Below are 25,751 nucleotides of genomic sequence, written 5' to 3' on the forward strand. Positions count from 1 at the left end.
CCATCACTACAAGGCATTCAGTGGGAGCCTTCTTATCAGTAGTGACAGGGTTCTTCAGTAGCCTGCTACTATCGAAAAGTTACAACTGTATGGAACTGCTGCTGCTTGTCCCCACGCTACACTCTCTCTCTCTGCTGCCAGACAACCCTCTACCACTCTCGCCTTCCTTGTTGCCAACACCCCATCTGCCACATTCCCTCTCTCTGCTGCCAGACACCCCTCTACCACTCTCGCCTTCCCCGTTGCCAACACCCCATCTAACACACTCCCTCTCTCTGCTGCCAGGCACCCCTCTACCACTCTCGCCTTCCTCGTTGCCAACACCCCATCTGCCACACTACCCCTCCCTGCTGCTAGACACCCCTTTACCACTCTTGCCTTCCTTGTTGCCAACATTCCATCTGCCACACTCCCCTGCCCCTACCACACTCCCTCTCTCTGCTTCCAGACACCCCTCTACCACTCTTGCCTTCCTCGTTGCCAACATTCCATCTGCCACACTACCCCTCCCTGCTGCTAGACACCCCTCTACCGCTCTCCCTTCTCCTGTTGCCAACACCCGGTCCGCCACACTCCCCCTCCCTGCTGCCAGACAGCCCATCTGCCACACTCTCTCTCTCTGCTACCAGACACCCCTCTACCACTCTCGCCTTCCCCGTTGCCAATACCCCATCTGCCACACTCTTCCTCACTGTGGGCATGGCCAGGACAAGACAGGACCAAAAATATGATAGCACGGAACAAGGGAGCAGACAAAACCCCTTGAATTTGCTCACAACCTTTAGAGAGGGATAGCATAAATCTATATATTGCTGTTTCCTAGGCACAATTAAGCAAAGTATATTTTTGTTAAAGTCCCATGCCATGTATATTGGGGTCATGGGGCAGCTGGCTGCTGGCCAGTTACTTTTTTGTTAACTAAGACTGGTTAATCTATGTAAGATCTGCACTCCTGTACTGCAGGGATCCAAAATGTATTGCTTTAGGGTAAGGCCACACAACCAACTAACATGGGGACTTTTAAAAGTGAAACTTCTACAGCACTGACAGAGACATCAATGGGACCTTAGAACTAGTGTTTCTTTACTCTACAATCACTAGTTTCGAGTCTAGATTCATTTCTGTGTCAAGTTGTAGGTGTAACATCATAATGGGGTAAAGGGGCACATCTTCAGTGAATATATGAATATATATGAATATGTATAATACACATATGAATATGTGTATTATATGAAATATAAGGAATAGCATAGCCTATCTATCCTTATAATTTACAGAACGGGATACATTATCACATGCGGGAGATTCAATCGGCCGCGAGGTACCACCAGACATTGACTAAATTTACAGTTTTGCATAGACTTTATTGCAACCCTTCAAGGATTGTCTTCATGCTTTCTTGTGTAAATTGTCTACATGTGTGTGTCAAAGCTTTGCAATGTCAGATGTGGCCAGAAAGAGCCCTTGCACCATGAATGGGAGCTCCAGACAGCACATAAGGCTAAAGCTGGGTACACACTACACAGTTTTCATCCAATAATCGGCTAAATCAGCCGACATACGACCGCTCGTTCAAAAGTCGGGTCAGTGTGTGTAGTGACACGATGGTTGAAAGTCTGCCCAAATGGACGATTGTCGCCTCATTTGGTTGGTCGTACCATTTAATATTTTCCTTACAATCTCGTTTCCGCTGTGTAGTGTATATAAACTTCCGACCGATCCACAACAGTGAGTGCGAAATTACAGTCATTGCTCACGACAACATGGCTGTAAAAAGTCGCTAAAGGGACGTCCGCTCTTCCCTTTATCATCCTAAACAAGGCTAGTGTGTATGCAGTCCATGGACCGAGCGATCGGACCATCGGTCGCATGTAAAATCGCACGGCATAAAAAGTTGGTCGAAATTTCTGTAGTGTGTACCCAGCTTAAGGGAGTCATAAAATAGCCACTGGGTGGGAGGGTAAACTCAGTCCTATGCAGCAGTATATTTCCTGCAGTTGTAGGTGCTTATCAAAGGGGAAACTTGCACTTTCCCTGCCTTCACCCAGACATTGTAAACCCATTTCCTTCCACATTAATAAAGAGTAACAAGCTAGGTTTCCCACTTTCATAGACATACTGTGTCAGAGTTGGTCAAATGACTCCCTGCAATACTATTCCTAAAGAAATCCCCTCCCCAGCAGAATATATGATTTTACTTTGCCCCCCCCCCACTTGCACGCACACAAAAACATATAGTATCTTTTTGTTTTGTTTACTTCAAGTTTCAAGTACAATAAATATAAATATATGACGTGCACCTTCTTTTTTACACTGTGCCCCCTTCTGTATCACACTGTTACCCCTAGACCTCTTCACCATCACACTGTGCCCCCTTCTGTATCACACTGTGCCCCCTAGACCTCTTCACCATCACACTGTGCCACCTTCTGTATCACACTGTGCCCCCTGGACCTCTTCACCATCACACTGTGCCCCCTGGACCTCTTCACCATCACACTGTGCCCCCTTCTGTATCACACTGTGCCCCCTGGACCTCTTCACCATCACACTGTGCCCCCTTCTGTATCACACTGTGCCCCCTTCTGTATCACACTGTGCCCCCTAGACCTCTTCACCATCACACTGTGCCACCTTCTGTATCACACTGTGCCCCCTGGACCTCTTCACCATCACACTGTGCCCCCTGGACCTCTTCACCATCACACTGTGCCCCCTTCTGTATCACACTGTGCCCCCTGGACCTCTTCACCATTACACTGTGCCCCCTGGACCTCTTCACCATCACACTGTGCCCCCTTCGGTCTGATTGTAAGTCCCTTGTGGAGGAATGAAGACTATCTTAAAGGAGTGTCTTGGAGTTTGTAGACTCAATGAAATGTATGCATTGTATCCTGATGAAGTATATTTAGAGATGAAGTTCTCCTGCATGTCTGCCACCAATCAAGCCATTCTTCCCATGACAGTGTGGGAAATTCCCTTATACTATAAATAGACCTCGCGGCTGTGCTAATTTCATTGCGTATTGGAGGTTGTACACTGTACAAGCTGTTCCTGCGTCGCGTGTCCTCTTTTTTATTTTTTTAGCCAAGCATGTTCCGAATTGGATTTCAAATATGGGGCCCCTCCTGGGCTGAAGATCAGAAGACTGCAAGCAACAAGGGGGCCCTCCTGGCCAAGAAGAACAGAATATATTTACAAGCAGGACATTTGGAATTACAAATGGTTTTGGACATGATTTACAAGCATTTTTGGATTAAAAGCTGCTGACAACAGATGAAAACATCAAATTGGTGAGTATATTTGGTTTATTATTTTTAATAAATTTATGTGGTATGAATGAGGGTGTTTACTGTATTTATTGGGGTTTTATTATCTTTATTAAAAGTATGTGGTTTTAATCAGGGAGTTGTGGCTTATTTAACATTTTGTTTTGTGGTAATATAGATGCTTGTAGTTATACAAGCATCAGCATGCCCACACTGTTTATGGCAGCCCGGTGTGGCTGGGACTTGTAGTTCCACAAAACAAAATGGTGTCTGTTTGGCTTTTTTTATTTAATTTTTGCCGTTATTACCCTACACCCACCACCATGGGGTGTAGGAAGAGCCCTAGTGCTTTAAGCACTGGGCTGGGTGTCCCTAGAGGGGGGGGGGGCTCGTTTTTTCGGCAGGCCACACTACCTAGGGAATCCAGCCTAGCGCTGAACAGCCTGTGGTTGGTTAATCATTATGGCGGGGGGGATCCCTACCGCGTGTCCCCCTACTATAGTGCCACCCACGCCGGCTGGTTTGCCTAGTGCTGGTTATGTAAAAATCGGGGTGACCCCATGCAAATTTTTCCCCGATTTTCACGCAACCAGCAGTAGGCTGGCAGCACTGGGGTTAATAGTGGTCGGCCGGGGGGGACCCCACACTTTTTTTTTTGGAACATTTATCTACTTCTAAACTTTTTACAGCCGCCAGACCTCCGGCTGTATAGGCGGGGCAGTGTAACAGTGATGTGTTTACTAATCTCGCAGTTAGGAAACACAGAGTTAGCTAAATGTGGGAGTGGTAGCTAAACATGGGAGTGTTTGACATTGCAGCAAATCGCCAGAGATGACTAGCGATTTTTAAGATCAGAGTAAAAATCTCAGTTTAATACATCTAGCGACTTAGGGAGTAAAATCGCAGGTCATCACCCGTGGTTTGCCGCGATTTTAAAATGCTGAAAAAATCGGACCTTGATACATTTACCCCCAGGTCATCTTTGAGAAGGAGGCTAAGGCAGCCATGACTGAGGAGAAAAAGTTTCAGCAGCTTATTTTGCCCCTCTGATCCACGGGAGGTTTCTGTTCTCCCTGAGCTCGCCTTAGGACACCTGTGTTATGGTTTGAGGGTTGTACCGTCCCAGTCAAACTGCCCACCTGCCAATCTGTTGTAATTGCTTCTATAAATTGTACTATACATTCTTTTGTCTCCAAATATACTATTACTATATTTCTGCTTCGCTTGTATGCAGAACATGCTGTGCCTTAGCTGAGTGCCTGATGTATCTTTAGGCAGGTACTTCATACGCTTTCAGCCTCTTTGTGGCTAAATACATTTTTAATGATTTTCATGCTGTAAGAAGCTCATCGTGGCTGTGGGGTTATTTGTGTGTTCCTCTCACAGATTGCCAACTTTCCAGGATTATTACATTTAATAAACCTCCAGATTCATCATAGAGGACAAGACGAAGACTGAGCTCACTGGCATGTGTGCAATTTCATAATTGTAATACCGCTTTGAGGATCAATCCGTGGCATATCATTTAAAAGGTATTACAGTGGCGCTTACTCAGCTGCCGCAGGAATGTGCCAAGTTTTAATATCTCTGTAACATGTTTTCACCACATAGACTATGCTGTGAAATGTAAACAGCCCATTGGATATAACAATACACCATAACTGTGGATTACCACCTCATAGTCTATGTGGTGCTGTTTACAATTGTTTTCTTCATTTAAAATAATTATAATGACACAGTTAGCACAAAAATGTAATTTTGTGATGTCTCGCACTGATCCTTCCTGACTGGTTGCTAGACATCCCGGGATGCTACTTCTGGAGATTGGTGGTCACAATTGCAGCAATAGACTGTGGAGGAACTTGCTCTTAATGGATCCATCTGATTGGTTCTCATTATATTAAATCGCAGAGAGGGCTTAACTTCCCTGTTGGTAATAGCGTTCTGCTGTGAAGATTTCTGAACGCCGCTGATCTTGTCTATTATACCTATAGCTTGACCGCTTTGCCTAATCTCTAGAATTCTCTGCTACTGCCTTTCTCGACCCTTGGCTTTGTTACTGATTCTCCCTATTTGCTGCCTGTCTCGACCTTTGGCTTCGTTACTGGTTCTCCCTGTCTGCAGCCTTGGCTTGTATCTTCGGATTCCCCTGCTTGCTACTAGCCAGTCATTACCACTGCCACTATTTTTAGTCTCCATAACTCTTTGGTAGTCTGCAGGCTGGGCTGGGGGGCAGGGGCAGGATGGGCCAGTCCCATGGTAGGCTACCTTGTGCTGGGTCACTGGGCCAACTGCTTTTTTCCCCTTTTAAGTGTTCCTAGTAGACTGCTGAGTCGAGTCTTGCCCCCCCCCCCCCCAGCTCCAGATCTTCCCTAGTCATTTACCATAAATTCAAGTCCGTGGGGCATTCGAGTACCCGTGAGTATAACGCACTCTGTAGGAGAGTCGACTTGCTATAATTGTAGACATTAATTAGTTCCGGTTCTGGTTCTAAGGACTGGACCACCTAGCTCTACTCAAGTTCTTGCAAAACAAATCCATATACTATCACAAGTGGTTCGGTTAGCCAATCAGAAGCAGGTATAGAAAAACCTGTCTTTTTTATGGCGGTTTTTACCAAACCACCGGCAGTTTAGCTGTTTTAAATCCGCCACACATCGCCAGACATTTAACATCCCAGCCTCAAACTGCCCAACAGTAAATGTGGCGGTTCGGAGCACTAAACCACCGGCCATCCGCCGCCAAACACGTTTTATAGTAAATCAACATCTGGATATTAACAGACAGAAAAAGAGGTAAGAGGACATTTATTTGATTGTATTCATTTTCAAAACGTCTTTTAATCAAATGTATGTAACAGTCATTAATGGCAAAACACTCCTAGGTGTAAGGATGGACAACTTGGTTTGATGGTTTCATATTATTTTATTTGTGTTTTATGTATTTTTTAAAAAATATATAAACTTTTTTTTTAACTCAGCCCCTTGAGTGCTATGCTCGAGTGGGACTCGCCCTCTACATGAGCCCCTAAAGTGCTAAGGACAAGTACCACTCTCATTTGTATTTAAGGATTAAGAAAACCCTCAGATGACTTCCCACCATGATCTGTTGGTTTCTGATGCTGCTGGTGGAATGGAATCTTTCCTCAAATGCCAGGGATAGGGGAGGTTTTTTAGAACCTCTATCTACCTATCTCTGGTACTTTGAATGCGGGGGTTACTCTCATTTGAAAGAGGGAAGTCCCCTTTTTCAAATGACGGTAGCTTCATTTATTGCCCGCTGATCACTTTTGCTCAGCAGGCATTGAATAAATATGTGGTGAGCCCAGAAGTGCTCATCACAGGAGTGAGAAAAGCCTCCGCAGCGAAGGAGTTTTTAATTGTATCAGGCTAAAACAAATATATTTGCCAAGACAACATGGTACATGTGGACTTTTAATTTAGATCCAGTGATGTCTAGAATCCTGCAGAGTATGTTGTGTGGCTTTGCAGTCTTTGGACTGTCTGCTCCCCTCATACACTTTAAACTGAGCTTTTTGTTTCCTTCTCTGCAGGCCTTAGCTCGTAGGACTCAAACACTATGCAGTGTTCCTTAAATCTGGTCCACAGGAAGCAGTTCAGGTTTTCCATATCTCCTTGATGGAGCACTGGTGTATTCATTACTGATTGACACATTGTGAAAGGTGGAACCAATTCAACAAGGAGTGGATGTAAAGATACATGTGGTGAATACAGGTCTAGGTCCGCTCAGCTTTACTAGACAAGACAATGTAGGATACATCCAATGCCTATGTGGAATATAAACTCACTAAAGAATGCACAGGAAACAAACTATTCAATTAATGTCACCTGTTAATAATATAGGCATTAATGATAAAACATTAAAAAATGCAAACAGTTTCACAGATTTGTGAAAATTCTTTGCAAGTTTGATTTCTACCACAAGAGGGCAGCAAAGCTATAAAAATGTTCTTAAAATCCCTCCTGCTGGTGAAAGAATTAAGTATTTTTTTTTACAAGATTTCAAACAGAAATGAAGTGGAAAATTTCCACTCAGCACCTTAGATTTATTTTAATGCACAATATTTCAACAACTCTGTAGGTGTAGAGAAGCCCAACAATGAAAATAAGATTGCATGTAGTGCAATGATTTAATTAGTTTAACTGGATATTATTACTTTACTTTCTAAAATATATTGTATGTGTACTTCTGTATATTATCACGCTTATAAAATAATTTACAGGGACACATTGCTACTGACCCTGTGCCCGGCCTGCATCACACAGCCTAGATCACCGATGGGCAACAGGCAGCCCTCCGAGCCTTCACCTGTGGCCTCTATCCCCTTCCTGGTTTGATGTCAGATTTGTGTGTTGTAGGTTGTAACACTTGTCTGAAATGCCTGCTGATATATTATTACAGATAGGGGTCTCTATATTTTATTAAATGCATTGTTTTAACTTATTACTGAGATTAAGGGTAATGTGCGGCCCTTTGGAAGGTTAGAGGGCTGCATCATGCTGCTGACAAGTGTATCCTGTTGCCCATCACTGGTCTAGATGTACCTGGGAACAGTGTAATCCCCATCATATTATGTTTACTATATTTCACTATAATATTTTTGGGGGCATTTTAAATACACCGCTTTAATATTTCGCCTGCTAAATATCATCATCGTTTATTCATATGGTGCCAGAGATTCCTTAGCTCTGACATATGTGACATACATGTGAACAGTAAGCATAATAACAGGCATGTGAAACAGTAGGGTCAAGATGGACAGTTTTCTTTGGGGTATGGGCCAGGTATTAGGGCAGTGTGGAGCAATATGGGAAGCAATCAACAGACCGCACCCAAGTGGCGGAGAGGCCTGGGTGGCACAGAGGCCCAGGTGGTGGAGAGCTCCGGGTGGCACAGAGGCCCAGGTGGCGGAGAGCCCCGGGTGGCACAGAGGCCCAGGTGGCGGAGAGCTCCGGGTGGCACAGAGGCCCAGGTGACGGAGAGCCCCGGGTGGCACAGAGGCCCAGGTGACGGAGAGCCCCGGGTGGCACAGAGGCCCAGGTGACGGAGAGCCCCGGGTGGCACAGAGGCCCAGGTGGCGGAGAGCTCCAGGTGGCACAGAGGCCCAGGTGACGGAGAGCCCTGGGTGGCACAGAGGCCCAGGTGGTGGAGAGCCCCGGGTGGCACAGAGGCCCAGGTGGCGGAGAGGCCTGGGTGGCACAGAGGCCCAGGTGGCGGAGAGCTCCAGGTGGCACAGAGGCCCAGGTGGCGGAGAGCCCCGGGTGGCACAGAGGCCCAGGTGGTGCAGAGGTCCAAGTGGCACAGAGGCCCAGGTGGCGGAGAGCTCCAGGTGGCACAGAGGCCCAGGTGGCGGAGAGCTCCGGGTGGCACAGAGGCCCAGGTGACGGAGAGCCCCGGGTGGCACAGAGGCCCAGGTGACGGAGAGCCCCGGGTGGCACAGAGGCCCAGGTGACGGAGAGCCCCAGGTGGCACAGAGGCCCAGGTGATGGAGAGCCCCGGGTGGCACAGAGGCCCAGGTGACGGAGAGCCCCGGGTGGCACAGAGGCCCAGGTGGTGCAGAGGTCCAAGTGGCGCAGAGGCCCAGCTAGCAGGCACCCAGGGTGGAAGGGCAAGAGGTGGCAGTACATGACCAAGTGTGGCACCACGATCAGGGCCGGCTTGGGGCAGAGAGGTGCACCTGGGAAGGCCCAAGGTGTGGAAGAGTTACCCACTCCTATTTTGCAACGACATTGGATGGGATCATGGTGCAGCCTCGCAAAGTATCCCACTGATGAACCCCCACCACTCCACCAATATTTATTACAGGGAACACAGGTGCTTTACTATAAATGTATTTAAAGTAGAAAACATGTTTAAAAGTTGGCTGTATCTGTACAGAAAGAATAATATAACATTTACTTGGGTGGAGTAAGAAGTATCAAAAATATCTTAACAAAACAAATACAAAATGTAAAGCCCTGGTCTGTCTATAACGGGAAGTATTAAAATTACCAATGTATTATATATCCAAGTACTTAGTATAAAATTTGAACAAGTTATTCAGGAAAATTTGAACAGACTTAAATAAAATTATAGATTTTGAGTTTGTGTTGTATTTATTTGTACAAATATTTTATTTTGCTATTATACCTACATCTCACATATGATTGTCCATTGGTTTTGTGGATGGTTACCTGTTAATTTTCAATAGTGCTGTTCAGTTAATGTCCACTAGAGTGAGCACTATCTTAGTTTTACTGACTTTCCAGGAAACCTATTCAAAAGTAAATAAATATACTGCATAGTGAATGAATTATTAAAACTGAAACACAAACCTGTACTGAAAATCATAAACTAAATGGACCTATTTACACTTTTACTTGCCGAATTGTTTAATTTCTTTGTTTGTTTATAAATGCAAAAAAAAAGGTATTTTGTCCATTAATAGAGCACTTCTTTTAAAGTTTTTAGGAAGTCATTAAGGAAAGTAAGGCAAAAAAAAGGGAGTAAATGTTTTCCGGGAAAAACCATGTTACAATACAAGGGGTGCAAACTAGTTTATTATTTTGCAAGTAAGTTAAATACTGGTTACTTATTTTTTTCATCTAGCACACACATACTTAATAACTTTAGTTTTACACTGAAATTTAAAGATGATCTGGGACATGCCCTACCCCATCTATAATGTCCCCACATTTTAAATTTACCTCCCCCTTCAATGCAACATGGTTTTGCCCATGTGCAAAGTTACTCCTTTTTTATGCTTTGCTCTTTTAATGACTCAGACCCTTTATATGTTAAATCCTTGTTTAGAAGTCAGTATAACAGAAGAATGATATATGATAAGGCAAACTAATGCTAAGACTGCTTATAGTGTGCACAGGAGCAGATTGGGAACTTAAAGTGGCCCTGAATTTTTTTTTTGAAGTGGCCTCATGTGGGTGGGACCAAATCAACTGTAGGTGGGGCCAACACAAACGTAGGTGGGATATAGAACTACTGGAATTTGGTTGTAATAACATTTAGGAAACCCTAGATGTGATGACTTAAAACACAGTTGGTCACTTCTAAAGCAATGCAGGAAAAAAGCTGTCAGTCCTGTGTTATAAAAATACATGAATCTTTTGGCATGATCTGCGACTGGTTTATGCCTCTGTGCTAAAACTTGTTTAGTTGCCTACTAACACATCCTTCCAATAATACCTTCATAGGAACATATCTGACTTTGTTTAATAAGTTTAACTATTACGAAACATGTTGGCACAATCGCACAATCGTAGTTGATCAGCCAGAGCAGCATATGAGCACCTTACCCCACTGTTACATCTTTCCCTGAGGTCCTGAGATGAAAACTACCAGTTAGATCTCTCTCTCTCTCTCTCTCTTTCTATATATATATATATATATATATATATATATATATATATATATATATTATATCATCATCATCATCATTTATTTATATAGCGCCATACATTCCGCAGCGCTGTACAGAGAATTCACTCACATCAGTCTCTGCCCCATTGAAGCTTACAGTCTAAATTTCCTGACACACACACACAGACAGAGAGAGACAGACTAGGGTCAATTTGTTAGCAGCCAATAAACCTACCAGTATGTTTTTGGAGTGTGGGAGGAAACCGGAGCACCCGGAGGAAACCCACGCAAACACGGGAAGAACATACAAACTATATATATATATATAAATGTGCATTGTGTGTTTCTCACAGATGCCATCACAAATAATCCTTATAATAAATGGCTATCCATTGCATCTGTAGGAAAACGTTGCCCTGTGATTGGGGGTGGTTTGAATTACTAACAGTGCACTGACGGTTAGCAGACAATGGTATAAGTGAAGGGGAGAGATATTCCAAGGGTTTGCTGGTGATATAGTAAGTGCAAAGGTTGAAGGATTAATTATATTAATGATATTGTTAGTGAGGCGTCCTGACCGACCAGAAAACTTCCGGTAAGGTTAATCATCAATCCACCCCTGAGCGTGCCCAATTAAACAGGACCCTAACTATGTGTGTGAGATGTGATTGTGTGTAATCAGGTGTGTGTAGTGTATAGTGTAGTGGATGGTTTGAAAGGTTATCTTAGTACATTACTTTCCGGATTGTTATAGCTCAGCCTCATGTTTCCCTCATTACCTCACAGGCTGCAGGGATCCAGATAAGTGCCCATACATGTAACAGTTATTGTATGGGCACTAACCAGGCCCTTAGTTACATTTCTTCCCTGTTAGACCTCTTAATTTATGCTGCCCCCTCCATAACCCTCACTATTACCAGAGAGCAGCATCATCACCACCGACATTGTGCAGCTATTCTGGTAACAGTATAGGGTAGTTACATGGGGAGAGGGCTGTCCCTGATGGCAGAGGTTGGCAACTGACCAAGTGATGTCTTAAACTTAGCTGTCACAGTGCCCTGTCTCCTCAGGCAGTTCCTTGCCCTCTGTCAGTCATGTAAGAACTCCGTGACAGGTCTGTTTCTATGTGAGCCTGTGGTGCACTCAGCTGCCATTGATTGTGAGCTTCTTGGTGGACAGATCTCTGCCCAGTCCAGAGTGGCATCTCCTGCATTTGTGAAAGTGCAGGAGTTCTGAGTATCACAATTTTTCTTTATTTCAGGATTAAATAGCTGCATTGTGTGCTCACCCTATACCACTAGTGAACTAACCAGTCACACACACAACTAATGTAAGGAAGAATTCCTTAACCACAGTTGCCAATATTTTAAAATATTTTCCAGGGACATTTTACGTCTGTACATCCAAGCAGGTTAAATGTGGCATTGTCTTCTTTACAGGGTCTTCAGCAATCTTTGTCTAATCATTATATCATGTGAACCACCAGCAGGGTAGATGAGGTAACTGATGGTATTCTTGATTGTGTGATTTCCCCTATACACAGATTGTGGGTAGCAGGAGGTCAACACATAGCAGGGTATTCGGTAAACCAGAACATAGGGGATAGCTCGGCCTGTGTTACCCTCTCAGTGACCACAAGACCGGAAGATGGAGACAGAGCTGGTTACAGTGGCCTGGTGGCTGTGAAAATGCATTTTATAGGGCAGTCGGCACAGGATTAGATCTGGTAAGATAGGCAAGGTCAGTACAGGCAGCAGACAAAACAACAAGGCATCAAACAGGATGAGGACAAGGAGTCACAGGAAGGTCAGTACCAGAATATCAAGAATAACACAAAGGTGTAACACTTCGTCTAGGAACCAGGAGCCAGGAGCCAAGACAGAGATATAGGCCTGGAAGCAGTTTATTAAGCATTGGGTGCAGATTAGGGGGACAAATAGGGGAGGTCCAGCCAGAAAACCTCCTCCAATCATTGGTTACATAACTGGAGTCTCGGCATTGGAGGACTCCATAGTGCTTATATAGAACTCCTTGGAAGCTTTTCCGTAAATCTCCTTTGAAGTACTATGAGCAGCTTGCAGTGAGCTAATTTACCTGTATGGAAAAGTAGCACAAATAGCAGCGACCTGGTTTCCAGGTTCAGGTAACTGGGGACAGACTACAAACTGTACTTTACCCCGCTGGACGGTGCCACTGTGAGATCATCACTTTTCCTTTAAAAACAAAAAAATAGATTGCGACATGAGGGAAATGGATGAAATGCCAACATGACCTTTAAAACTTCAAACACAAGAGATGGCAGCGCATTAAAGCAGGGACTCGTGACCTGATGTTATTTTACTCTAGTATTTTGCTGAACACTATATTATTTACAGGGTAGCAGTTCTACAGAACAGGTCGTGTGTACAACATATTAACCCTTTCTGATGGGTATATCATGAAGACAAAATTAAGTGGCTGCAGTAAAGTCTAGAACAGGATCAGGTGGAGCAACTGGAGACATACCCTCGATGACTCAGGCATACCCACGGTGAATCAGGCATACCTTCAGTGACTCAGGCATACCCACGGTGAATCAGACATACCTTCAGTGATTCAGGCATACCCTCTGTGACTCGGGCATACCCTCGGTGACTCGGGCATACCCTCTGTGACTCGGGCATACCCTCGGTGACTCGGGCATACCCTCTGTGACTCGGGCATACCTTCAGTGATTCAGGCATACCCTCGGTGACTCGGGCATACCCTCTGTGACTCAGACATACCCTCTGTGATCCAGGCATACCCTCGGTGACTCAGGCATACCCTCGGTGATTCAGACATACCCTCGGTGATTCAGGCATACCCTCGGTGATTCAGGCATACCCTCGGTGATTCAGGCATACCCTCGGTGACTCGGGCATACCCTCTGTGACTCAGACATACCCTCTGTGATCCAGGCATACCCTCGGTGACTCAGGCATACCCTCGGTGATTCAGGCATGCCCTCGGTGATTCAGGCATACCCTCGGTGAATCAGGCATACCCTTGGAGATTTAAAAACATCCACTTATAAAGTGAGGGATACAAAAGCCAATTGGCTAGGAGTTCCAATGCTGCATTGACTGTTGGTCATGTGAGCAGAAGAAAGACACTCTCTGATTGGTATAGTAGATTTTGTCATTGAAAAGCTACAGGGAGAAGTGCAGAAAGCAGACCATTTTACTTTGTGAAGACTAAGACATTCCTGTTGATCAAGAGACTGTCCCAAAATGGTCATCCCATTGTTCTGCGTAGGGGCTGCCATGGTATAGAATGTGCAGTACTGGAACGATGGAATGTTACGTATCGCTCACTGAGAGAGAGAAGTCTGGGCTTCCAGCCAGCATGAGTACATCTAGCAACGGCCCAGGATCAGCCATGGAAGGGAATGCACTCAGACGTATGTAGTATATCTGTATATACATATATAAGTTTTATGTTGACAAGAATTGTAATGTATGTATAGTATTTTTTAAGAAAAATTTTGGGATAATTCAATAGGCAATGCTCATTCTGATTTAATCTATATCTAACAGCTCGCTTACAACAATCCACTGTTAAACTATCCCACTCACAATAGGATGAGTGATTCCTTATGTGCTTATTCCCACTACTTCATTTAAAATGTTAGATTGCTGTATAACTAAATTTCATTCGTAAACGTAATCTACCCATACGTTGGATTGTATTATTAAACGCACAAAGTGTCAAAAACACATGGAAATATGTTAAAATCGCATCACTAAAACACGATTTAAATGCATATTAGTTTTCTTTTTTCCATACAAAAACTGACACTTTGGGCTAGATTTACTTAGAATCGGGTTTGGAGGCGGTTTGAAACCGCCTCATTTACTATAGGGCGACTTGAGGCTTCAATTTAAAATGACTGACGATGTATGGCGGATTGTAAAAGCTAAACTGCCGGCATCCAAAAGACAGGACAGGACAGTTTTAATACCTGCTTCAGAATGGCTTCATGGCTCAAACAGGCTGTTTGAGCTTTTTTGCCATTCTGAACATAAGATAAAGCACCATTGACATTTAAATTATGTTGGTAATCATTATTTATTGATTAAGGGGCAAAATGAATTAAATGTTAACTTATGAGGGGAAAAAAATTTCATTATATTAAGGAGATATTTCATTATAATGCTACTCGGACAATATGTAATGACGAATTGAGCAACATAAATAATTATATCCACCATTAACAATCAGTTAATAATATTATATATTCACATTTCCCATTTAATATAATACTATAATAGTGTCCCTTTAAAAAAATATACAATTTTGTTTTCTCTCATAAGTTAATATTAAATTTATTTTGTCCCGTTATAAATAAATAATGATTTTCCAAATAAAATGTCAATGATGCTTTCTCTTATTTTCTGAATGGCAAAATAGCTCAAACAGCAGCTGTTTGATCAATCTCGCCATTCACAGCCACCTCTTTCATTTTGACCGTTTGGATGGCTGTTTTGTGGTGGTTTTGAAAACCCCAGCTTAGTAAATCCGGCTGTTTGTATGTTCATCATTGTTAAAATCCGGATGGCGGTTTGTAAAGTGGTGGTTTTGAAAAATGTCAATTCTGGCCGTTTTAATGGCGGTTCGGGCTTTAGTAAATCCGGCGGTGAAAAATAGCCGAAAAGCAACGGTTTGAGCAAACCGCCCTTTAGTGAATCTTGCTCTTTGAGATGGAGTTTCGTCTGGACAAACAGCTAGATCAAGCACAGATTGACTGATGCGCTGATTGCGCTATTCTGCTCCACCAGCATGTTTAATATTACTCGATCCAGAGCATCATCTATAGTGTGCGGGTGCAAGGTCACATCATATGGCAAAAAGAATTGTTCTCCATCTGCGTCATATGTCCAGACAGAGATACAGTATATTGTGCTGTTCCATCTACCCCTTGACAGATAGTTTTTGAAAATATCTCATGAGTAGGAAGGAACCAGCAATATCCCCAAACTGAATTTATTTTTAACCTTTAATTATTAACAACTGAAGGTCTCAATATATCAATATAACAAAATATCTTTCTGCAGGCCCCAAGAACCTCATACCTGACCTTTCTGCATTACTTGCATCTGAACTCAGTCTACCATATCTTCCAACTGTCCTGATTTAGATGGGGCAGTTCTGATTTGAGGAGACCGTCACATGGATCTGAACTTTTGTTCTGATTCCAGAACTGTTGGGAAATGATGACAGCTCCTTCAATACTGCAGGTACCACTGACAGATGCGTGCGGCATTAAAGGCGCGTTTTCGGAGAGAGAGAGAAAGGGGGGCCCAGCGCATTGTAATGGCTGGGCATACCTCGGGGCGGACGTGGCATACAGATACAGTATACAGATAAAAAATATACAGAGAATTATTTGAAAATGTGAATTATACTTTTCCAGGGTTTTTGAATGTTTAAGAAGTTATAAAAAACTACTGCATAGTATTTTAGGCACAATATATGTGGGTTTCAGCACTTATTGTAATGAGGCTCCGTGACCGCCTCAATTTCCTTTCACGAGGAGTATGAATTTCGTTGGGTATACAGGTATATGTCGGTGCTGCAAATATAATGTATTATTTGCTGGAGAGTAACAGCTTGAAATCTGGTTTTCAAGAAGCTGGTAACATTGTACAGGCATTACAGTCATTATATTGTTGCATTGTTTAGAACAGCACATTTTGCGAACTGCTTCTTATCCCCTTTATCTACAGTTTAATTAGTAGTATTTCACTTTAACAGTAATCATGTCTATAGACATCTGTACACGACAGTGGGCACTGAAAGTTCCAACCCCAGCAAATCTTGTGTTTTTGTGTGATCTGTAACTGAAGCCAAGAACTCGATACGGCTGAATGTTTGTTTTTATCATAACTGACAACATGTTTCTCTTTTATTAAGTATTGTCCAATAGTCCAGAATACCAAACCGTGACACAGGGCAGGTAGAGATATATATGCAGATCCTTTTAAAACGCCATGGTCAGGAGAAGGAGTAACAGCAGATCCTTCAAATATGCCAGAGTTCAGGGCAGGTTCAGATCTGTTTACCAAGCCAAGGTGAGGAACAGCAGAAGACAGAGAATCCTTTAAACAACCTGGGTCAAACACTGAAAACAGAACAGATCAGGATACAAGGCACACTAGGTCAAGCAGGAACTATCAGCAGCATTGGTATGGTAACTGGAAGGGGTTTATAAATCCAGCAGAACCAATGAGGTATTGCAGGATGATAAGCTGCACGAGTGCAGCAGTGATTGCACAGCTGTGAGTGCCAGACTGAGAGCTAAAGAGACGCTGAATTAATGAGGTGCCGGTTGTGTGAGAGGAGAGGACACTTCTATTGTTGTTAGGCAGCTAGTCCTGAGCATAGCGGGGGACATTCTGCACATACACCAGACTTAGTACAATACACTGCCTCTTAATAAGGAGATATGCTGGTAACAGATCAGACATGCCCATAACTAAACACAGGGCACACTCTACCGCCAACTGGCAGGGAAAGGATGCCGGTTACAGATCTGACATGTAGCGGCGATCATCAAATTCCTAAACATATGAGAGCACAATCCACTGTCATCTGACATGGAAAGGACATTGGTAACAGATCTGGTATGCGGTGCTGATCACCATACACTTGGTACATCAGGGTGCAATCCGCTGTTGCCTGACAGAGAATGGTTGCTGGTTACTGTTGCTAGGCAACTGCTCAGACGTGCTGCAGTGATCACCATATATAGGCCCATTCATTATCTAAAGCACCTATGCTCCAGATATCCTAGGATATTGGACACAGATAGTTGGTGACTGCTTTGCTGTTGTGATCAGTGTTTTTGAAGGTTGATTTAATTGCTTCTGTTAATGTTTCTTTAAACAATTGCAGTAGAACAACATTAGCTGAAGAAAACACCCAGCCATTAGTAAAAGGTCATTGTGTTTGTTATAAGCTGAGAACAGTTATTTTATCCTACAGGTATGTTCCAGTGAGTTAAGTGTAAAATCATTAAAGATTTTTCTACTCTGAGACCGCAAAGAAAGTCAGTTCCCAGACGTGCTTTGGTTCTAGCTGAACAGGCCATCAATTTTTAATCCTTGGCTTTGGTTAAAGCTTTATTTTCTTCCTGTCATTAGGTGTATTAATCGATGCAATGTACACAGTAGGTGCTGTGCTTCTGATGAGAACAGAAGTGTAAATATGCCTATATTTTAGTATGTCATTGGGGCAGTTTAGACTTAGTGTACCTGAGGTCAGGCTGCAGAGATATACAATTATTGGGATATATACCTTTATATGTGATAATTACCTATAACAGGTTGTAAAGAAGTGTTTTATTACAGCAGAAATGATCAATGTTAATCTTGTTTTTTCCTCCCTCTGGTTTTATTTTATAATACTTCTTCACTCACTGAAGATCAGGCATTTCACCCAGAGAAATGCTCTCCTGCTTGCATGGTGGGTGGGGACACACAGTAATGTCGCAAATTTCATCATCAAGCCTCGTCCACCTTAGTTAACAACATAGATAACACAAATGTTGTCATGAAATCTTGTTTTTGTGCTGCTCCACAAAAACTAGGAAACAGGTGTACTTGTTTCATACATGGCAAGTACACTTTCACTCCACCCCGCTCCTCCCATCAGCTGGTGTAAACTTCTGCCCCTACACAAATGCCGCCATGGCGCTCTGCAAACATGCACTTGTGGGAAAAGCTAAGCACACTTGTGCAAATAGAGGCCCATCTCTCTACTAATGTGAAAGTTGTGCCTCAGTTGTAAATGACTCCCCAAACATAAGGATCAGGATGGTGATTGACAGATGGTTTTCAAAACAGATTCATACTGCGGGTTTGAAAACGTGGAGATGTTGCCTATAACAACCAATCAGATTGTAGTTATTTAGTAAATACTACAAAATGACAGCTAGAATCTAATTGTTTGCTATAGGCAACATCTCCTCTTTTTCACAACCGCAGCTTGATAAATTTACCCCCTGGTGTTTTAAGGTCCATGTGCAGAACTAAGGTCAATTTCCTTTGTCTACATCCCATGGAGAATGAAAAACAGCTCTCTGTGGTTTCCTGGAGCTGTCCAATAAAAAAAATGGCTGACATTGTCCTTTGGTGCTTCTAAATTCCTGAGAATATCTTCTGGTTTTCTGGTCTGATTTAAGTACCGAATGGTGAATTACTCTTGATCACAATTTGTTTATATCTTACCTGAGAAAAAATGAGTCTCATGTTTAATGGTTCTGGCAATAGATTAATTATTTGATGTACATTACATAAGGGATGAAGTAAGGGATCTGTACTGGGTTAATCCTATATTGTATATGGTACCAGCTGCATGGCAATATAAACCTATATATTCACAAAACAAAAAGACAGTTGTTGTCAGTGATTATCCTTAACACTGCATATCTATGTGTATCCAGCAGAATTAAAACATGAGGTAGTGGTTCATATTTTGATCAAAACATTTAAGCCTGCATTCCAGCATCAAGGGCACCTCATTATATGCAGCTCTTACACTGACCTATATGCTTCCCAAATAGAATGCAGTTAAAATCAGATGTACTCACCTCCCAGGTATAGTGGTAATGTGTGGTTGATTGCCATTCAACATTGTGAGGATATCACCGGTTTATCTTTTCCAGTACTACTGTCCTGTGTTTAGGTTGTTCCTATATATGAAGTCTTCATTCCACAGCCACATAAATTTGCACAGATAGAGTGAGCGTACATCAATAGACTACTAGCTATATCCTTCCTCCCATTTTCAAAGGTGTACTGTATTCCTAATGTAGGAGTTGGTCTTAGTCACATGTAGAAATTTTAAAACATATTTCTAAAGCTTGTGTGATGGAGTTGATTCCTGTTCCAGTCTCCGTGGTGATTTATACAATGAATTGTGAATTTTTGGTAGGAAGTAAGTTTGCATCCAAGAGTGAGTATGTTGGAGAAATATATATTTGATGTTATTTAACACGCGAGAGTGCGTATGTTGTAGAAATACATATTTGGGGGTGAATGTATCAAGCTGAGAGTTTTCGGCTGGTTTGAAAAAACAATCAGATTTTAGCTATCATTTATTTAGTACATTCTACAAAATGATAGCTAGAATCTGATTGGTTGCTATAGGCAACATCTCCACTCTTCAAAACCGGTGGAAAACTCTCAGCTTGATACATTTCCCCCCTGGTGTTATTTAGCAGTCGAGAGTGCGTATGTTGTAGAAATATATATTTGATGTTATATAACACAGGTGTCTGTCGCTTCTTTCAAGAAATTGCTGAGGTCATTTTTAAAGGTTGTTTTGGGGTCAATTTTGTTAAGTTATTGTGTCTACATGTATTGCTTTCTATATGTATGTTGTTCTATACATGATTACAGTTGTCTACTGGTCCTATCATTTCATCCTTTTATACTTTCTTAAGCATTTGAATTTCAACTGTGTTTATGGTTCAGTATATTTTTTTTCTTTCTTCCCTAACTATATTGTCTCTACATCTTTCATTACCAGTTTATCAAATATGTTGATGGCGTTATTCTCGCGGTTCGGAAGGTTGGATTTGGATTGTGTATGTTTTGGTCTCTTCTTTCTAGTGTGGTTATGTGCCATGCCTGTCTTTTTAGTGTGAGTTTCCAACAGAGCTGGTTAGAGTTGATGAGTCCAAGGTTAGGATGTCGGTGTGAATGCTAGTCCCTTGTGAAGTACCCTCATTCGGTTGGTGCTTTCTTTTCTGGCTGCTTAGATTGAACATGTCTGGATGATTCTCTTTTGGGTTTAATGTTTTTTTAAACGTAGATATTTATGTATCTTTTTAAATTGTTCATTTCTTAGTGACCTTTTTCCTCAAACTCAATTACTCCACTTTATTTTGCCTTTCCTTCTTAGTAACAAAAGAACAACAAATATAAATTGAGCTCCAAAGAGATTAAAACCACATAAGGTTTGCATAGTCAATTGAGCTGGAGAAGGAGACACCAGGTGCAGCACAGGATCATCAATTTAAGCCCATCAGAAACCTTTCCGAATGCATTACTGAAACTATCATAAACATCATAATTAACATAACAACCAGTTGGCAATCATCAGTCTACAATCATTCAGTTATGTGATAAAATGATGGCACTGTGTGACACAGCCAACTGGTTCAGTAGGACACTGAAAGGGATATTAATCCCATTTCTATTTATAATGCAATCACTGATTGATCAGGTCATATTACACAGATATCATAAAGCACTGACTGAGGCCTATTTCTCATCTGACTGCAGATTCCATCAAGTGATGCATTGCTCCCAGTGCCCAGATTATATAGCTCCTGTCATCATTTATCCCAAAGTAGTTTTTACATCAACGCAAACACATCCCTTCTCTTGCTACTGGGGATTTAACTTCAGAATGTAGATGAGTGGTCAAATTGCTCTAACTTTACCATAAATATCTTGCTTAATTGTTTTCAATTGCTTAAATAATTTTGTCTTTACCATAATATTATTATTATTATCGTACATTTGTAAGGTGCCACAGTACTCCATTGCACCGTACAGTAGGGAAAATGGGACATACCTAAAACAGGGACATAGAGGGTAGACACAATATATGCAGGCATGAAAACAATGGGTAGGGATATATATTCAATTAAACTAATCAACTAATCCGAAAATACAGGTTGTTTATAAAAGGTTACTAATATCATTCATAAATATATATGTAAAAGATCTCATAATTTGATAGAACATGAGACAGTAAGGGTAATTTACCACAAAAATGACTGCTCCTTTTATGTGCAGCCTCTGGAACTGCCCCAGGATTGCAATTACATTTCATTGCACTATATAAAATACGTATGATTAATGATAATGCAGTTTGCACGTGACACCCTAGCACAATTTTCAAGTAAACATACACTGTTAGCATTTGTTAATGTTGCCATGATGCTTTGTGGTTTATACCTTAAAACTGTTACTGAAAGCTCTAATAACTCATGCAGTCATAGAAACACATAAGTGAGCGTCTAGCCTTACAATGAGTATTTCTATGTACATATTTCCCACTGTGGAGGTTATTTACTGTGGAGAACATTTACAAAGCACAATTAATGCGCACAGCAAAACGCCTTGGTTTTGCAATAGTGTGTCTTGATGGTCCACTTAACACGTTCAAGAGGCACTCTCCTAGTCCTTGAAGGACACCTATTTCAATCAAATAAAAATGTCATTTTTTTCTGTCAATATACTGCTAGCTTTAACCTATATTATAGCCTACACTAATCATGAGAGTTAGGGGAGAAATTTTGTGTGTGAATTTATATATATATATATATATATATATATATATGTGTATATATATATATATATATATATATATATATATATATAGGCGATAACAGATAACATTCAATTTTAAGAATATATATATATATCTAATATATATAAGCCTAGCGGCGTGTGTTAGTGTGTGTGTGTGTGTGTAAAAAACTATTTTCTCAGAAAGGGCTCATCCAATTGACCTGAAATTTGGTATACTGACATTATTTGACAAAAAAATTATAATAGTGAAGTCAGTTAACTTCCATCATCCCCCCTTCCCTCCGTGGGAGCGGTAGTAAAGGCTAAATTTACCAGTTGAGGGCTCAAACTCTTGACCGTGTGGGTATTTATTTAACAGAGCCTGTGTTTGGTCATGGACAATTGTATGTCGCATTTTCACGAGTACGGAGAAGCAGTGATGTGAAAGTGCAGGTTATGAATACTGCCCTTCAAGGAAGACTGATTGAGCACAGCGATAAGGTGTTTAGCAGAAACGTTGTGTATCGAGAGGTTTTAGAACAGTAAGACGATGGAGATTAAGGATGTGGCGATGAAGATGAAGGATGAGGTGATGGAGAAGAATGATGAAGTGGTTACATGTGGACAAAACCACGTTATAAAAGGGCGCTTACGTCGGGAAGTAACGCTCTTCCCCTGAGGAGGCCTGGCCTACCCCCAAATGCATGACAAGAACCTTTTTAACACTTTAAGTAGCTTGATTTGACTAGAATGCATGAGTATCATGCACGGGTTAACTTGTATATATATATATATATATTTATAAATTACTGTGCAAAGCTATGGCAAATTGATGCTGTTTAGAGGGCAAATGGGTGTCACACTCATTTGATTTACATTTCCCTTTTGTTCATTTACTTTGCATTTTTCAAATAAACTATTAATATTTTTGTGTGTGTGTGTACTATATATATATATTAAAGATAATTTAATGGGTAAAGTATTTTTTTCTATTGAATTTAATCTGTTATAGCTATCCTGAGATGGCGATAAAAGAATAGGTATTTCTTGTTAAATAGACTTCCACGTGCAGAGGGAATCGTCGCGCCAGCAGCAGTTACGATAACAGTATTATCCCCAGCTGTAAGTGCCCATACGATTTATTAAAGGAAATTTGTGCTTAACTGCCATTCGCAGGTTCAATTATATGGTGTTGCACATGGTTTTGTCCTTGCTAGTCCACGTTGCTTCTGATCGGAAGCCACCAATGCTGCCTACCACAACCAAAAGAGGAGGAAGGAAAAGTGTGAAAATAGGAGAAGTATAAGACAAGGGGGAGAAGGTGTGGCGCAATAAAATACTGGGTAATGGGGGGGCAGATGGGATGAAAAGGAGGGGGAACAAATGGTATGGGGGGACAAGGGAGACATACACACAAAGAGGGAGAGAGAAAGGAACAGGTAGCAATAATGTGAAGACAAGGTGCACAAGCAGTTTGTGCACACACTTGGGCAGTTTGGCAGTGGCACACATGGGCAGGTTGGCAGTGGCACACTTGGGCAGGTTGGCAGAGGAACACATAGGCAGGTTGGCAGTGGCACACTTGGGCAGGTTGGCAGAGGAACACAAGGGCAGGAAAGATAGAGATGTGGAAAAGGCATGGATGGAGCACAGGTAGGAGAGTTAACTTGCTTGGAGCAGGTCCTCTTTTACTTTGCACCGCGAGGTAGACACTCACATTGCCTTTTGTCAGGCTTGGGGGCCCCTAAGGTAGATCTGCAGAGTTATATATATATTGTTTTTTTCATACCACGGCGATCGCTGTCAGTGCGGGCATGGCACGTCCTGCTCTGCTTAGTGAAGAGGTCAACACTAAGCAGTGCCGAAGAAGACAGCGCTTAGGAAATTAAAATTTATTCCAGTGCTCCCTATTATACCACAATATCTATGGATTAATGTACCTTATGTATGTTCAACAATTTGTAGGAGTGCAATAGTTTGAAAACAAATGGTGGTTTATTAAGGTTAAAACAATGCTAACTGGTTATAATTGTAGTTAGCATTATTTTAACCTTAATAAACCACCATTTGTTTTCAAACTATTGCACTCCTACAGATTGTTGAACATACATAAGGTACATTAATCCATAGATATCTTTTTTGCTTTTTGAAAATACAGAGTAGGTATATTAAAATAAACATTTGTCAAGCGACTTATGCCCAATCCGATATTACTGGGAGCACCCCAGTAATATCGGATTGGGCATACGTCGCTTGATAAATGGGGGCTTCACAGTACCCCTAGCCCAGGGGCCTACAGTGTCTTAATCCGGCTCTGGGTCTGACCAATAGAGGAAGCTGAAGGGAGAAGAAGATTGGAAGTAGAGGTAAGGATGGGGACATATTCAGAAGCCAGATGCTGCGCTGCAGTTCCTGTGTCAATGACCGCATGTACACTTCAGCCCAGAGAGACTGGAGGAGAAAAGACGGAGCTCCTGAAAACAATGTTCCCCCTTGATCTCTGGACGTGGCCCGAGGGCTGGCGTGCCAGAGAAAACAATTTGTGCCCGGGTATGCCGACCCCTGACTTAGAGTATGCCTAGAAATATGCTTCTCCACTGAAATGCAACATAGTACACATAGGTACACAATTAGTAGCATATAAAGTATAGGTTGTTGCCTAAACGACAATCAGCTCTGATCAGATGCAATATTGAAGTGATTTTGTGGAGTGAAAATTTGCCTTCTTCACCACTTTATCTCATTACAGTAACCTTACTCCACAAACTAAAATCATGTTTCTTCACACTCCAGCAAATGAGGTGCAGTGATGCACCTACTTCAAAGCCGCACTATTTCGTTTAGCCCAACTCCTCCCCTGGCCTGTGCAAACTGTTGCTTTTGCACAGTTTTCATCAATCGTCCCCATAAAGCTATGCGCCCCAGTAGAAATCTACAGACCCTTCCAGACACAAATCGAGGCGCACGTTGGAGCCAAAGCTGCTTTTGCACTGTGGAACTGCCGTTTTGCATCTCATAAATGTCCTTTTATGTATTATAGCCTCGGACTGAATTTGCCATATATACTTGTCTATGGAGACAGTGCTGCCAGATTAGAGTGAGAGGCACAGACTTTGCACCAGGCCTCAGGGGTGTAGCTATACCACTGAATCTAGCACTTTACAGTGTATTACTGAGATAATGGATACTAATGGTGTGCAGTCTCCTCCCCCGTGTTATCCTGCAGCGTCTGTTTAGTGATGTTATATAACCCTTATTCTCCATTGCTTGTTCTGACAGGAGGAGAAAAGAGGGGAATAAACCCTGTTACTCGGTGGGAGCTATTTTGTAAACTGAACCAATATTCAGCCCATTAATTCACTTGTAATTAGTGACATAACTGAGACCTCAATGATGCTATTACTTCCAAGTAAAATGATAATCTGAGTTCTCATAAAAATATTTGTAGCCCACCACATTCTACAAATTGACAGCTAGAATCTGATTGGTTGCTATAGGCAGCATATCCACTTTTTCAAACCCGCAGCTTGATAAATTTACCCCCCCCCCCCTTTGTAAATCAGTTTCAGTGTATTTGGTACCCTAGGACTTGCTTCTTGTTGGCTTATCCCTGTACTAACTAGTATTACAAGCCAGGCCAATATATAGTCATCACCGATTTGAGGTTACATTTCTACCACTACTTTCTTCACTTTTTTCTTCAATTCACTATTCTGCTATCCATCTTTACTTCTCTTCAAAACACTTTGCAATAGTCCCTCTTTTGTAAAGCACTGCT

General features: G+C 42.0%; 1 protein-coding gene across 4 annotated transcripts in view; it reads left to right on the forward strand.

Annotated features, from left to right (window-relative positions):
* Positions 1–25,751, forward strand: part of PRKAG2 (protein kinase AMP-activated non-catalytic subunit gamma 2) — a 257,853-nt gene that overhangs the window by 106,858 nt on the left and 125,244 nt on the right. The window contains exon 1 of one of the 4 annotated variants that reach the window (XM_075212153.1): positions 13,330–14,067. The exons of 2 other annotated variants lie outside the window; for them this stretch is intronic. In XM_075212153.1, the coding sequence (XP_075068254.1) occupies positions 13,941–14,067 (127 nt within the window). In that variant the 5' untranslated portion in view covers positions 13,330–13,940. Of the gene's footprint in view, positions 1–13,329; positions 14,068–15,730; positions 15,905–25,751 lie in introns of those variants that run through there. One more of the 4 variants, XM_075212155.1, reaches the window with a different exon arrangement.

The sequence above is a fragment of the Mixophyes fleayi genome, chromosome 5, assembly GCF_038048845.1.
Source record: "Mixophyes fleayi isolate aMixFle1 chromosome 5, aMixFle1.hap1, whole genome shotgun sequence".
In the NCBI taxonomy this organism is placed as follows: Eukaryota; Metazoa; Chordata; class Amphibia; order Anura; family Limnodynastidae; genus Mixophyes; species Mixophyes fleayi.